We start from the raw sequence: 16957 nt of genomic DNA on the forward strand, positions 1-16957 counted from the left end.
TACTTGCAGAGGCCAGCATTGTGGAGCAGCAAGTTAGGCCTCCTCCTGGAAGGCTGGCATCTATTTGGGCACCAGCAACTCGAGTCCCAGTTGCTTGACTTCCAATCTAGCTCCCTGCTTAAACTCCTGGGAAAGCAGCAGAGGATGGCCCAAGTCCTTGGGCCCTGCACGCACGTCCTGGCCTTTGCAGCCATCTGGGGAATGAACCAGCAGATGGAAGACCTCTCTCTCTGCCTTTGTTTCTTTGTGACTCTGCCGTTCACACAAATAAATAAATCTTCAAAAGCAAAAAAGTTCCCAGCTCCTTGGTATCCCGGGAGTGAACCAGTAGATGAGAGGCAGGGAGCAGCCTCTCTTTGTGCTTCTCAAAGAAAATGAATGAGTGAAAAAAAAAATATTCAGTATCATAAATGAATGAAGGCAAGACTTGTTCAAGCTACTCTTGAGAAACACAGATTTTTAAGGTTTTCAATTTTATAAGTAATTGTAAGCTAAACTATTGGTTTTTCTGTCTTTTAACACTGAACAAAAATTCTTAAAAGTCACAGTACAATTTTCTCCATTGATGATTAAGATCACTTTGCGTGCTTTCAGCTTATATAGCCACTTTTATAGTCCTGCACTACAATGCAAAGCAAGAATTGCATTATTTTCAAAGACTTCTTTATTTATTCGAAAGGCAGAGTTAGAGAGAGTGGAAGAGACAGACCAGGTCTCTCAAGTGGGTGTAGGGGCCCAAGGACTTGGGCCATCCTCTGCTGCTTTCCCATATCTATTTGCAGGGAGCTGTATAGGAAGTGGAGCAGCTGGGACTTAAAGTGGTGCCAATATGGGATGCCAGTGCCTGTGACACCAGCCCCAAGAACTCTATCTTCGTAAATGGAAAATCTATTAGAATATAATTTCACATGAACTACCTAACAGTACTCCATACACAGCAGCTGCCTTGTTAATCTGTATTGTGTGGCCTGACCCACAAAGACATTTATCCTCAACAGCATTTAAGTGGTAAAAAGAATAGTTATTAGAATGTGAGTATAAGAGGCCCGCGCTGTGGTGCAGTGGGATAAGCTACTGCCTGCAGTGCCAGTGACACATATGGACACTCTACTTCCGATCCAGCTCCCTGCTAATAGCCTGGGAAGACAGTGGAAGATGGCCCAAGTCCTTGGACCACTGTACCCACATGGGAGACCCAGAGGAAGCTCTTGGCTTCAGCCTGGCCCAGCCCTGGCCACTGTAGCCATTTGGGGATTGAACCAGCAGATGGAAGATCTCGGTCTCTTCTATGTTAACTCTGCCTTTGGGGGGAAAAAAAAACAGAATTTGAGTATAAGATCAAAAATATAATTTACGTGCCTTTACTTGCTTTCAAATACCTAAAAGAATCAATAATTGTTAAATATACTAAAGAAGGTAGAAAAAAATAACTTGAAATCCTTCGGTCTTCAAACTATCAGACAGAACTACTTACATAAAGAAACAAAACTCACTGTTTTGAAGCTGGAAGACCTTAGCTGGACCTGTATCTTTGCTTCTCCCAGCTCACATTCAGAAAAAGCACCAAGGCCCACAGGTTTCATTTGTCCAAAGCCAGGGAGCTTAGACTCGGTCTGGGTCCCACAAGCCAACGTGTCCCGTCTCCTAGTGAGAGGTCTTGGTACTGCTTCGTGCTGCCACTCAGAGCATTACAAGACTCAAGACAAATGGATTAAAAAAAAAAGACTGTTTCAGGGCCATTTCTGTCCTTTGCTACCCTGATGGAAGTGGGTGTAATGGGACCATTATCACCCTACTTTCCCATTTTACTCCTAAGTTAACCTGCAGGACCTATTTGTGCTGCAAACTGAAATTTCCATTTCTGAAAAAGAATTTATTCATCATTTCCCCTACAGGGCTACAACTGCCTAAACTTCCTAATTCCACTTTGAAAAACTCCTACTGGCACCATCTTCCAAGTACAAAGATTTGGAGACCACCAGCATCTGTCCCTTTCTCATCCAGGACCTCCTATCAGCAATCTGCCCTTTATGATGCCTTGTCGAGACTGCTGTCCTAACTGGTCTCCCCACCTCTAGCTACTTCTATCCCAATTTAGACCATACTCTATTAAACTAATCTTCCTACACGAGTTTTCATTCCATCCTTCTCTCTTCAAAACCCTGGGATGGCCTCTGCTGATCCTCACTTCCCCTCAGCTGAGAGCCGGCTAGTCATCCAGCCGTGTTATCCAGAGCACCCCAACTCCCACACGCTGGGCCTCGCCTTCAAAGCGCCCATTCCTGCTACCTGTGTGGCTGTTGGCAAGCCTGCCTCTGCTGGAGACATTAAGTATTTTGTTCCTCTATGTCCCTACAGTGCCTAGGAAAGAGTGGATAGGCTGGAGAGTGCACCTCTTGGAAGCAGCACAGTAACAGAGCTTGGAAAGCCTAGGACGAGGCCAGAAATGACCACCATTGCTACAAAGTTAGCAGTTGATGCCCAGTAGTCTTAATCTAGTCAGACAGCCATTAAAAATAAGCTAGGAAGTCAGTGCCGTTTCTACATGTAAATCTAAGATAAGCTCGGCTGGGGTGCTTACTGACACTGATTTCACACACGCAACCACCTTCTTACAGACTGGGCAAACACCACAGGTGGTCAATATCCTCTGTCCTCATATTGTGCACCTTCTGTTTTATCCTCCAATGTGTCCTTGCGTCTCCAGGGAGCCCTCGCTAACCTTCAAGTTACCCTGGCTACCTGAGGGTTTAGGAAATGCCTCTGACAGACGTGAGTACGGCAGAATTTCAGCCGTTATTGGCAGATTGCGAAACTAATCTTAAGGTAAAAAGCTGGCCTGAAGGCTCCCAAATCACATTACAAAATGCAGCCTTCTGCCTGCAAAGCTTGCTTCTCTAAAGGATATCCCTGCAATTTTCTAGAATAAAAAAAAAAATCCTCAGATTTTATTTCTATAAAGAAAAAAGAATCAAGAAATATTACTTGTAAAAGCTCCCTCATTTTTTTCCCTTCTCTGTAAAGTAAAGGAAAAAACTTTAAAACCACATTAAATTTTACTTGTGGGGGAAAAAAGAGCCTGTGACAAATAAGGGGCAAACACCTGAGGCACAACCTCCGAGATCTCTCCCCTTATCACCTCAGTGAACAGAGGGCCAAGTCCAGCCCTCATCCAGGGAGGCTGGGCCTACGGCTCACGGTCTCAATGATCACATCTTCCAGCCTTACACAAAGTCCCAGTTCCCAAGCAAAAACTCAGAATATTAGATATCAGGACTGGGAGTGCAAATAAAAATCCTATCATTGCCCCACCGATATCATATTTCCTGCACCATCTCAAGAAATCCTTACCAAATCTAATTAACAGAATGTTGTACAGAGGACCTGAGGCCCAGAGAGATCAGAAGCCACGCCTAAGATCACATAGCTTTAGAAATGACAGAGGTGGATCTCAAAACTCTGAAAAGACTGAGTACTGGAATGATACAAAGGTCTGGGAAAACTGGGCAGCCTGCACAGGAATTCACTCCGTAATACATCTACTGAAGCCACGTACTTCCAGGACAAAGTACAATGTGAGGAACACTGGCTTTAATGCCATACAGATGAGTTTGAGTTCACTACTTACCAATATATTCCCTTAGACAAAATCACTATACCCTTTCAACTTTAATTTCCTCATTTGCAATAAGAAACAACACCGGACTCACAGAGTAGGTGTAAGGATCTAAAATAAATTAATATGATAAGCAACCAGTAGACAGGCTGGTATAGCACAGGTGCTCAATAAGTGCTAGTTCTTTGTATCTACCTTTTCTAAATCCTTCTGCAACTGCATTGATTCACAATGACTCAAGCAAACAATAAAGTTATATTCAGTCAAGCAACACCTTGAGTGTTCCCAGGAACAGACAGGCAACTTTAGAACACATCTGGGTCTTGCACCTGGGAACAAAGGTATACAAACTCAAGAAATCTCAAGCTCTGAAACAGAATTCCTAAGCTCATGCATTCTCCAAAGGTGAAAGAACTGTCAAAGTTCCAGAAGAAATTTTAATTTCAAAGGTAAACTCTATGAAGTTGACTAAAGACAAAGAATTACCCATGAATCTGGGGGCTGAGCTGGGATTAACAGACACATGTAACCTCTTTATGTGTGATTTCAACCTTTACAGACTAAATAGTAATTACCTTTAGATTATCTTTATAGTTTAGATTAGCTATAGATTATATAATTATCTTTAAATCAGCATTATTCTCCGCACAGAGAATGCTGCCTCGGTTACTGTCACTGTCTGTCTAGACTCTCAAAAACTGGGAAAAGTTCTCTTCAATACTACTATCACCAGGCCGGCGCCGCGGCTCACTAGGCTAATCATCTGCCTTGCGGCACCGGCACAGTGGGTTCTAGTCCCGTTCGGGGCGTTGGATTCCGTCCCGGTTGCCCCTCTTCCAGGCCAGCTCTCTGCTGTGGCCCGGGAAGGCAGTGGAGGATGGTCCAAGTGCTTGGGCCCTGCACCCCATGGGAGACCAGGAGAAGTACCTGGCTCCTGCCATCGGATCAGTGTGGTGCGCCGGCCACAGCACGCCGGCCGCAGCGGCCATTGGAGGGTGAACCAACGGCAAAGGAAGACCTTTCTCACTGTCTCTCTCTCTCACTGTCCACTCTGCCTGTCCAAAAAAAAAAAAAAAAAAAAAACTACTAGCACCACAAACTCCCCAACCTGTCCGTCTGCTCTCTGAGGGCAGAACTACTTCTTCCTCTCTCGCTCTTTCCTACAGCATCTCACATAGCTGTTGATTCAAAGCATGTGTCCAGCAAACACCCAACCTGAAATTCAACATTAGCTTCAAGAATCCATTTTTGGTGCTGGCATCGTAGGGTAGTAGGTTAAGCCTCCGCCTGTGCCACCAGCATCCCATATGGATGCCAATTCAAGTCCCAACCACTCCACTTCCAATCCATCTCCCTGCTAGTGAGGAGCCTGCGAAAGCAGAGGAAGACAGCCCAAGTGCTTGGGCCCCTGCACCCTTGTGAGAGTCCTGGAGAGGCTCCAGGCTCCTGGCTTCAGCCTGGCCCAGCCCTGGCTATTGTGGCCATTTGGGGAGCGCATCAGTAGATAGAAGTCTCTCAACTCTGCTGTTCATATAAATTTTTTTTTAAAAAAGAAAAAAGATTCCATTTTCAGTGTTCTTCTACTTCATCAAAGGTATTTTTAAAAATCAACACTGTTGGCCGGCGCCGCGGCTCACTAGGCTAATCCTCCGCCTAGCGGCGCCAGCACACCGGGTTCTAGTCCCGGTCGGGGCGCCGGATTCTGTCCCGGTTGCCCCTCTTCCAGGCCAGCCCTCTGCTGTGGCCAGGGAGTGCAGTGGAGGATGGCCCAGGTGCTTGGGCCCTGCACCCCATGGGAGACCAGGAAAAGCACCTGGCTCCTGGCTCCTGCCATCGGATCAGCGCGGTGCGCCGGCCGCAGCGTGCCGGCCGCGGCGGCCATTGGAGGGTGAACCAACGGCAAAGGAAGACCTTTCTCTCTGTCTCTCTCTCTCACTGTCCACTCTGCCTGTCAAAAAAAAAAAAAAAAAAAAAATCAACACTGTTGGGGGTCAGTGCTGTGGCACAGTGGGTACAACTGATGCCTGTGGTGCCAGCATCCTATATGGATGCCAGTTTGAGTCCTGGCTGCTCCTCTTCTGAGCCAGCTCCCTGCTAATGTGCCTGGGAAGGCAGTGGAGGATAACCCAAGTGCTTGGGCTCCTATACCCACAAGGGAGACCTGGAGGAAGCTCCTGACTCCTGGTTTCATTGCAGCCATTTGGGGAACGAACCAGCAGAGAGAGGACCCTCTCTCTCTCTCAATTTTCAAATAAGTTAACAAGCCTTTAAAAAAAAAAAAGGAAGAAAGAAAAGAATGCTGGTTAATTTCCCGAAGTTGTACAGAATACCTCCAAAGGATACTACCTGAATCCAAAGAAACATAACCCAAAAATTATTATTTTCTAATAACTCCATGTAAAATGACTTGTAGTCGAAAAGCATTTATGTCATTCTTAGAAAGCCTGACCTTTAAGGTCCCAGAGGAGTTACCCTAACATAAAATGCATATAATCTGGGGCTACTATTGTGATGCAGCAAGTGAAGCCACTGCCTGCAATGCCACCTGCTCCACTTCAGATCCTTCTCCCTACTAATGCACCTGGGAAACAGTGGATGATGATCCAAGTGCTCGGGTCCCTGCCACCCACATGGGAGACTTGGATGGAGTTCCAGGCTCCTGGCCTTGGCCTGGCCCAGCCCCAGCTATTGTAGCCATTTGGGGAATGAACCAGCAGATGGAAGCTCTCTCTCTCTCTAACTCTGTCTTTCAAATAAACAAAATATGTATTTCTTTTTTAAACGTATTTATTTTTAGAGCTGGAAGAGATCATAAGGGTATACAATAAAGTGTTGCTAAATGTTATTATCACATATGCTAATCACAGCTGGGCTCTGTACATAGTACCAGAGAACAGGGAGGGAATGGCTACATATACCCAGACAAGCAAGGGGAGATGTCAGTACTAGAGTATTCCTGGATGATGAGCTCACAACATGGTAAAAGGGGCAGGCCATCTCAGGCAGATGCTAACAGCAGTTGCAAAATAAGGGGTGCCATCAGAACACTCAGGGGCTATCCAAGGGATATACAGAACACGAAGGAAGTACACGGCCAAAGGATATAAAGTACATGAAGGAGTGGCAGGGAAGAAACAGTGGGCTAGTGCAGGTTAGAAAGGGTTCTTAACACTGTACTTCATCTTTCAGACAATGAGAATCTATACAGTCCAAGCAGACTGAGCTTAGAAATACTTTATGCCAACTAGAACTAAACTGCAACTAGCCAAATATCAAATAACAATATAACATTTGATCTTACTCTTTGAAGGAAAAAGTCATCTAAGTTCTTATGAAAGACTTGGCAAAATCCACAGGCATGCTATGTTCACACCTTGTAAGCATATCTTGGGTTCAGTGAAGACCAAAATCAATTTTTGATAGCAAACTGACAATTATTAAAAGTATATTCCATGTCTATAATCAGTGAAACCAAGCTCTAAAAGGCCTAAGAGACTTATTCAAGTTCCTACAGTGGGTAATGGCAGGGCGAGGACAAAATCCTGTAAAATCTTAACCAGGGCACTTCTAGGTAACTCCTCAACTCTAACCAATTTTGCTGTTCCTTTCCCATGTGCAAGCAGAGTCTCTGAAGGACAGAAGAAAGGCAAGGAGAACACAGAGCCCAAGGTAGGGTGTGAGGATGAGCAGCATGAGTGCTAGAACCGGGCTGACACGCCCCGAGCACTATATAAATTCTCACCATCATTCATGATCATCTCTGAAGAATCATAAAATCGCTGGCGGTTCCCAGCAACCCCCACTGCAGCTTTTCATATCTGATTCGAAAGTAGGCAAAGACCAAGAGCTGTAAACGTGGTGATGTCTCTACCTTTCGGGGGAGGGCTCTTGGAGTCCTCCATAGACAGCTTCAGCTGCTGTATGAACTCGCCGCCATACACACTTCTTTCTTGCCAGATGTTCAGCAATCTTTCTAAAGGTTTTTTACAGCCTTCATCTGCCTCTCTGCCCAGAAAAGATGAAAAGATATATATAAGCTTAAGATTTTTTGTTTTTAATTAGGACAGATCTACATTTGAAAAAAAAAAAAAAACGAACAAAAAACCAACAACTGACTAAATAATTTACATATTTAAAACAGAAGGAAGAGAAAGGCACAGGTTGTGTTACCTGGATACCCAAAACTTGACCAGAAACTACAGGAGTGGGGACAACAGAGGATCACATTATGGAAGTAATCTTTCTCGCATTTGAAAGATAGAAAAATGGAGCAAAAAGCCAATGGCTGAGTTTTACAGACAGAATTCCAAAAACTGATCACATCAATTGTGATAGCTTACTTTTAAAGAAGGAATTAATTAAAATGTAGTGCCAGATATTCCAGTGGAAATTAAAGTTGACCAAAACATTTAAGAATAATAATTTTTAAAAAAGATTTTTAAAAAATCCAAATGTTTAAACTACAAAATTTACTACAATTCATTAGTGTTGACATATCAACATCTTTACAAGTATAAATATAATTGAACACACATAAATGCCAAGACTGATTTCAACTTCATAATTCAACTTTACTTATATCAATTCAGGGCTAAGTCTGTATTCCATGTTCAAAGGTATCTAACCAATAATCTTAGGACACACTGAGAACAATGCAACCTCTGTGATTTATATCTGAAATTTATATAATCAATTTTTTTTCTGACATGACACTGTCAAAACAAAGTATGAGGACTGTAACTAGCACGCTGTGAACCAGCTGCCTACCATAATGTGTCAGAGAGCAAGTAAGAGTGGGAGAAGACTTTCTGAATGGAACATGAATGTGCTCGCCACCCATTCTGTTACTGTGGATTGTTTTGTTTTGTAAAGCTGGTTAGATGTCAATGATCTTCTATGCAGTGACCATAATCAAAAAGAGATACTTCATCATCTTTGTATCTTATGTCAAAAATCATTAGGAGGAACTTCAAGAAGACACCATACCAAACTCAACTGAGATGGAATTCTTCCCACCCGACCCTGCAAAACTCATGTTAACACTCCATGCAGATAATGTTCGGCCTGCTCTGGTACTCCTTAGCAATCAGTAGTTGGGAAATTTTACTGAATTGGAATCAAAGGACTAAAATGTCTAGAAATGACTTGCATCTCACCTCCTCCTCTGTTATGCACTGGTCCAAGCCACTGCTATCTCTTGACTGAATCACTATTATCAGTCTTCCTGCTTCTACTCCTGTCCTTAAGTTTTAAAAACATAATTTCCAGCTGTTGTGTTAAAGCGGATCATGTCACTCCTATGCAAAACTCCCAATGTTTCTTTCCATTCTCCCTCAGAATAAATGTGAACATCTTTCTAAAGCCCTCAGAGTCTTTCTCAACCATACCCAGTATTTCTTCGGTCTCAATTGCTATCCACTCTTTCCCTCCCTCCTTCCTACTACAACAGCTACCCTGGTCTTGATTCAGGCCTTTGCATCTAAGAGTTTGCCCTGCCAGGACCCACGTTTCCCACAGGGTCACGGAGCTCAGCCCCTCTGCTCCTTCAGGTGTTAAGTTTAGTCACCCACCTCCTTTTCAGTGAGTCGTTCCCTCATCTCCACATTGGAAATCACACCCACTGCCCATACTAAATTTTTCTCCATATACCTTATCCTTTAGCTTCTTTGTTGTTTAACTTCCGGTTTCAACATAATTTCCACTAGGGAAGGGATTTACCTGTCATCTCCTAGAACAAGCACAGTATTTGTCAACTTTTGATTAAAAAAAAAAAAAATTCATGTATGTTTCAGCAGCCCACACAGTTACTTAACTTTCAACAATCACCTAATGCATCAAGGTCATTCAAGTCAGAAATCAACTAAGCACTTACCAGCTCTATCAATGAAAGCTTACTGTGTTTGGAATACAAAGAAAAAGGCCTAGGCCCTGACTTCTCACGCTTGATCCAGTAGCTCCTCAGACCTCTGCAGCCTCACTTCCTTTCCATACCTGCCCTGGGGCTTCACACTCTAGTAACACTCAACCATGGGTACTTTCTACTCAGAAACTGTTCCTTTTTGTACAAGTGCCTTTGGTTATGTTATCTCCTCTCCTTTGAAGGAACTCCAAAAACACAACAAGGCAGAGAGAGGACAAGCTATAATCCAGGTAGCTGAAGTATATGTCTGTGTGCAAAGAACAGAAGAATCTAGAAGGATAGAATGAAATTAAATTACAGAGGGCCCTGAATGTCATTTTAAGCATGTGGCCCACAGGCAACAGGAAGTCTCGATGCAATCAAATGTGTGGTTTAGAGAAACAGTAATTATAACTAAATCACAACTAATCAGAACTTAATTAACTAATTAACTGGTTGGTACTTTTAACATAAAATATGTTTTCTGCAGATTCTCTCTGTTCACTTAAAAGGAAGAGACACCAATCCTGAGAACAAATTTTTATCAAGAATTTAGTTGCTGGGGCCAGAGCTGTGGCGTAGCAGGTAAAGCCGCTGCCTCCAGAGCCGGCAACCCATATGGGCACCTGTTCAAGTCCTGGCTGTTCCACTTTCCATCCAGCTCTCTGCTATGACCTGGGAAAGCAGTAGAAGATGGCCCAAGTGTTTGGGCCTCTGTACCCAGAAGAAGCTTCTGGCTTTGGATTGGCTCAGCTCTGGCCCTTGCAGCCAGCGGATGGAAGACCCCCCCCCCCCAACCTCCACCTCTCTGTAACTCTGTCTTTCAAATAAATAAATCTTAAAAAAAAAAAAAAAAAAGAATTTAGTTGCCAGGGAGGGGAGAGGCACAGTACCCACTCAACTTCCACCTTTCCTGGGGACTCAAAGATTAGGTTTTGAGCAGTTTGTGCCACATTGCTATATAGTGGAAACTGATACTCAATCCACATTTTCAAAGGTTTTCATTGTGAAAGCTAACGCCAAAAAGGAGTTGTAGTTTCATTAGTGAATGCAATTCACCAGGGAGATCGTTTCTTTTAGTACTAGAGTTAAGTCAGTGTTTTGCTTCAACTTTTTACTGATGAGATTTGGAAGTAAATAACTCCACTGAACTGAAAGTCACTAGTACCTGGAATCAGAGATGACTAAAGCAAGAATGTTTTATAACAGAGGAGCTATCTTTTCAAGTTGTATTAACCCCACCCTAAAATGACACATCTTTAAGTGAAAAATCACTAAAAAATCTTTGCCATCAATTACCTATGTCCAACACACTTAGTATGTATCTTAATTCTGATTTTTCATACAATCAATCACTGCTCACTTTTCTAATACAGCTAGCATCACTGACCTTAAGAAGCGAAAAATGTGTATTATATACCCAAAAACATAACTGCTGCTGAAGTGCTGGCTGGATGCCCTGGGCCTTGCCAAGCCAGCCCTGTGAGGCCTTTTCCTCCTCTGCAGGTCTTTGGAACAACCACTCTGATTTGTGTGTTTCCATCTTATCCCACCCACAGCAGGCTGGCTAGGGGCAGGAGTTTTTTCTAACTATTTCCAGCACTTTCAGTAGCAGCTCACGTGAAGCTGAAGCAGAAATGCTCCATTGCAACTATTCAGAAGAGTCCACAGAAAGCCAAGGACCCTTAGAGGGCTCACTGACAAGGCCAGTCCTTGGCTGACACTGGAGAACTCGGGAGTTCATGAGTGGATCCTGCCATTTCCTAATGATCAGGCAGTTTACTCTGGCTAAACTATGTGAGTAAGGCTCAAAATGAACACCTGCTTTGTTTCTGGGAGCCTGGAATTTTGGCAGAGGATGCTTACATGACCAACCCCAACTAAAAAACTCTGGGCCCTGGGCAATGAGATTCCCTGGTAGATGATACCTCACGCATGTTGTCATCTGATGCTGTGCGACTCCACTAGGAGAAGACTCTTGGAAGCTCAAACCCGAGTCCTCCAGCCTTCACTGCGTGCAACTTTTCCTTCTGCTGACTTCATAGTCTTTGACTGTAATAAATCACGACTGTGAATTCTAGGAACTCAAGCAACCTGGGAGTGGTCTTGTACACTCACAATACAAGAATAAACACCTTGCATTTGGGGATAACGTCCACATTTATATCTCCAGAGACCCATTCTCTACTAAGCTTCAGACTATTTTATCCCTCTGCCTATCTGACATCACCCCCTGGAGTATCTCCTGGCCATTTCACATAGAACATGGCCACAACAGAATGCTTGGTTTCCTGCACCAAATCTTTTCCCTATCTTCAATAGATGGCACCAGCAGCCATCCAGTTATTTCAAAAACCTCGATCTTTTTTTTTTTTTTTTTGGACAGGTAGAGTTACAGACAGAGAGAGAGCGAGACAGAGAGAAAGGTCTTCCTTCCATTGGTTCACTGCCCAAATGGCCACTATGGCCGGCACTGCGCCAATCCGAAGACAGGAGCTAGGTGCTTCTTCCTGGTCTCCCATGTGGGTGCAGGGGCCCAAGCACTTGGGCCATCCTCCACTGCCCTCCCGGGCCACAGAAGAAAGCTAGACTGGAAGAGGGGCAGCAGGGACTAGAACCGGCACCCATATGGGATGTCAGCGCTGCAGGTGGAAGATTAACCAAGTGAGCTACAGCGCCGGCCTAGAAGTCATCTTTGATTTCTGCCTTTCCTCATTACCAGCCTCTACCCAACTCCCACAGATCTTATCAGTTTTACATGGAGGTGGGGGAGGGCGGCAAACAGACAGGAAATTTATCTACAACTTTAAGCTTTCAATAAATGCAAATTCCTACTATCTTCTTACAGCTTCTGCATCCCAGCCCCTATGACAGCTTGCCTGGACTTCAGCAATCCCCTCCAAACTCAAGTCCTTATCTTTTCCTGCCCTTTACGATCCATTCTCCACACCAAGGCATTTATAAAGATAGATCAATTCATTTTACTTTTTAAAATAAATGTTGTTTATTATTTTAATTTTGTTTGAAAGGAAGAGAGAGAGAGATCTATCCACTGGTTCACTCCTCAAATGCCCACAACTGCAGGAGCAGGCTGTCGCCAGGAGCCAGAACCTTAGTCTGGGAGTTGCAGGTGGATGGCCACCACCTGCTGCCTCCCAGGGTACACATTCACAAGCTGTAAATGGAAGCAGAGTCAGGATGCAAAACCAAGCACTCCAACATGAGATGCAAATATCTCAAGTGGCATCTCAACCACTGTGCCAAATGCCTACCAAGCGATCTTTGTAAAATATATGTTGGGATATATTATTCCTTTGCTCAAAAGTCTTCAAAGGGGCCAGCGCCGCAGCTTAATAGGCTAATCCTCCACCTGCGGCGCCGGCACACCGGGTTCTAGTCCCGGTCGGGGCGCCAGATTCTGTCCCGGTTGCCCCTCTTCCAGGCCAGCTCTCTGCTGTGGCCAGGGAGTGCAGTGGAGGATGGCCCAAGTACTTGGGCCCTGCACCCTATGGGAGACCAGGATAAGTACCTGGCTCCTGCCATCGGATCAGCGTGGTGCGCCGGCCGCGGCAGCCATTGGAGGGTGAACCAACGGTAAAGGAAGACCTTTCTCACTGTCTCTCTCTCTCACTGTCCACTCTGCCTGTCAAAAAAAAAAAAAAGTCTTCAAAGGATCCATTAGAATAAAATTCTAACTCTCCCCAAGGCTGACATGGTATACACAACTGGTGCCTGTCTACTTTCCCTTTTGCTAACATGTTCTTCTAGTCATACTGGCCTTTCTTCCATTTCTCTTACGAGGCCAAGATTACATCTACCACTGGTACTTCTGAATAGCTGCTCTATCCTACGTGACTACCTCAAATATCATTTATCATTTGTGTAGAGACCTTCCTGAGCTATACTGGCTGGATGAGGATCCACTCTCAAACATCATTCTGGGGCTGCTGCTGTGGCAGAGTGGGTAAAGCCGCCAACTGCAGTGCTGGCATCCCATATGGGCACCGGTTTGTATCCTGGCTGCTCCACTTCCAATCCAGTTCTCTGCCATGGCCAGGAAAAGAAGATGGCCCAAGTCCTTGGGCCCCTGTACCTGCACTGGAGACCTGGAAGAAGCTCCTGGCTCCTGGCTTCGGATCGGCACAGCTCTGGCCCATTGTGGCCAACTGGGGAGTGAACCAGCCGATGGAAGACCTCTCTGCCTTTCCTTCTCTCTCTATGTAACTCTGACTTTCAAATAAATAAATCTTTAAAAAAAAAATGCCTTTTATTATGTGCATGCCACTGATTTCCTGAAGCATCACGTTCAGTGAGCTGTCCTTGCCTCCCTTATTCACCGCTGTTCCCCTAGAGCCTGGATCAGTACTTGACCCAGGCCCTTGATACACAGAGGGCACTCAAATATTTATGATGGAAAAAGGACATGCCATTGCCCCCGAACTAAGAAAAAAAAAAAAAAGACAAGGCAGCACTGTGAGGAAAACAAAGCTTGCAATCTGGATGGTTAAACTGGTATTAGAATCAAATGTACACTATGAACATGGCAGGTTTCTCTGCCTTGTTTGGGGGAAGGGTAAGAAGCCAGGGGGTTATACTCCTAATCAATATGGTCATTAATAACGGAGCAACTATCCTTGTTCATCAAATGGCCATAGAAAACATGTACAAAGAGCATGCAACAGGCCATTCCTACTTGATAAGGTACGTCAGGATTGAAGTAGCTGCTGGATTTTCTATTCTAATAAAAGGATCAGGAGGGGCCCACGTTGTGGCATAGCCAGCATCCCATATGGGCGTCAACTGAAGGCCCGGCTGCTGCACTCCCAATCCAGCTCCCTGTTAAAGCACCGGGGAAAGCAATGAAAGATGGCCCCAAGTCCTTGGGCCCCTGCACCCACGTGGGAGACCCAGAAGCTACTGGCTCTTGGCTCCAGATCAGTCCAGCTCCAGCCGTTGTGGCCATTTGGGGAGTGAACCAGCTAATGGAAGATCTCACTCTTTCTCTCTGCAACTCTGTGTTTCAAATAAATAAGTAAATAAATCTTAAAAAAAATAAAAGATTATATAAATGGTATTTCCTAAAACTATACAGCCCAGCAGCTCTGTGCCACACACTACTAGGTGCCTGGGATAGCAAACAACAAAACAGAATGGTCCCTCCCTTCAAGGAGCTTGTAATTTAGTACACAATGATCAAGCCAACAAAGTAGATGAGAAACTGAACTGTGCACTTTCCAACATACTGTCATATTACAATAGCTTCACAATAACTAATGAGATAGATGAAATCCCCTTTTATCAATTTGGAAACTTTGTCCCAAGAAGTTAACACATGTGGGATGAGCAGTTAAGACACCTGTGTCCTATATCAGAGTACTTGGATCTGATTCCAGCTCCAGCTCCTGACTCCAGCCTTCTGCAGGCTCTGGGAGGCAGCAGTGATAGCTCAAGTAATCAGGTTCCCAGCTTCTGCCTGGCCTAGCATTGTGGCCATCTGGGGCGTGAACCAGCACACGGGAGCTTTCTCTCTAATGCCCAACAAGCTGTGAAGTACATCTTATCAAAACAAGAAAATCTCTAACCACAATTCCAGATATCTACTCTAGCAGTATATTCTAACTTCACTCATAATTATTTTTTCAAGTTAATAACACATTCTACTATTCAGTGTTCAAGTTCATCCAAAGAACAACCAGCTATGTAGTTGACAAACACATCTTTTCTCATCTCTAGAAAGCTAGATGGCATTCCTGAGTTTCTCATTTTATTCATTTAGATGTTTCTTTTTTTTTTTTTTTTTTTGACAGGCAGAGTGGACAGTGAGAGAGAGAGAGACAGAGAGAAAGATCTTCCTTTGCCGTTGGTTCACCCTCCAATGGCCGCCGCGGCTGGTGCGCTACGGCCGGCGCACCGCGCTGATCCGATGGCAGGAGCCAGGTACTTCTCCTGGTCTCCCATGGGGTGCAGGGCCCAAGCACCTGGGCCATCCTCCACTGCACTCCCTGGCCACAGCAGAGAGCTGGCCTGGAAGAGGGGCAACCGGGACAGAATCTGGCACCCTGACCGGGACTAGAACCCGGTGTGCCGGTGCCGCAAGGCGGAGGATTAGCCTAGTGAGCCGTGGCGCCGGCATCATTTAGATGTTTCAAATAATTCAAGGAGTACCGGCTTAATTTCACATTTAAGGTCTTTCATTTACACTTCAGACCCTGGAACAAGTTTTTTGTTTAACCCACTTGAGTCCTATTCTCCATTCCCTGCTTCCTTTCGCAAGTAGGTTTATTTTTTAACCTGTTTTCTTATAAACATCATAGTCTACTGAAAAAAAAAGTTTTTCTTTGCTCCTCCATGGCACCTCAGCTGTGCCCACAGAAGTTTTTGTTTTCAGATGCATAAAAACGATTTATAAACCTTTTAATCTGATGCCTGCTTGGATGATGTATGATATCAGCTACATGCATGTTCTATGCTCAGTTCTCTCTGCCCCAAAACACAACAGCAGCAGACTTAGCGCAATTCAACAAGCAAACACCTAACTCTCCACACTATACTTACTACTCCTGCAGTTACAGTAATGACTGCACTTTCAATAAACTCGACATCTGAAGAGTGAGCACGGTATAAGCGACTGATTTCTTGCTGCTGAGGTTTATTATGCACTACTCTCAGACTACTTAGCTTTTTTTTTAATCATAAGCAAATGAGACAACTCAGCCAAACCAAGGAAAACACTATACTCAAGAAATAAATTCAATAAATGAATTCCTTTGGGAGAAAAGATGTGCTTCAAGTATTAGGCTGAATTTCTTTAATGTATCAAAATGTTGACATTTCTGAGACAGTTCTTAAGTGAAGAGCAAAACACAAAGTCATATCTTGGCCTCCACAGAGCTAGAAGTAGGAGCTGTCAATTTACAAAGGCTATCACAGAAAAAGAAAATATAAAAGGTGAACAAGGCAATGCATTCTAAAACCAGACAGACAGAAACATACCTGGCAACGTGAGAAAATGCATCCACAAGGACAGATTCAAACTCTCTAGTGAATTCAGGTCCTTTCCTTTTACTGTTTTGAATGACATCATTCGCTAAGTACAGAAAAGTGAGCTTCCTATTTGATTTGGCTGAAAAAGAGAAAAGAGAATTTAATTTATACCAAAGAAATTCTCAATTCACAATTCTTTTGCTCTAGGCTTCTCCTAAAGAACTTAAGGCAGTCTATGTGAGGTCACATAAGTATGTTTAAAAAAAAAAAAAAAAACTAGAAAACTTAAGGAATTCCTAGAGATCTGACATAATAGGTCTAGAATACAATTTTAGAAAAGAAAAAAAATTGATCATTTTCATTTCTTTGTTAATCTAACACCAAGTTTTTCATTTACTTCAGCGCACGGATGAACATGTCTAAGTCATTCCTAATTGTCAAATGCTCCAGAATGCAAG

At 44.0% G+C, this 16957-nt stretch overlaps 1 protein-coding gene across 3 annotated transcripts in view; it reads right to left on the minus strand.

Moving 5' to 3' along the window:
* The window catches only part of RPRD1B (regulation of nuclear pre-mRNA domain containing 1B), a 58920-nt gene that overhangs the window by 35443 nt on the left and 6520 nt on the right, over positions 1-16957 (minus strand). For 2 of the 3 annotated variants that reach the window (XM_089307128.1, XM_002710771.6), the window contains exons 2-3: positions 16509-16638; positions 7488-7621 (exon numbers count right to left, since the gene is read on the minus strand). In XM_089307128.1, the coding sequence (XP_089163254.1) occupies positions 7488-7621; positions 16509-16638 (264 nt within the window). The remainder of the gene's footprint in view (positions 1-7487; positions 7622-16508; positions 16639-16957) is intronic. The other variant, XM_089307129.1, reaches the window with a different exon arrangement.

Source organism: Oryctolagus cuniculus, chromosome 11, assembly GCF_051225735.1.
Source record: "Oryctolagus cuniculus isolate XC-2025 breed Fujian yellow rabbit chromosome 11, ASM5122573v1, whole genome shotgun sequence".
Classification (NCBI taxonomy): Eukaryota; Metazoa; Chordata; class Mammalia; order Lagomorpha; family Leporidae; genus Oryctolagus; species Oryctolagus cuniculus.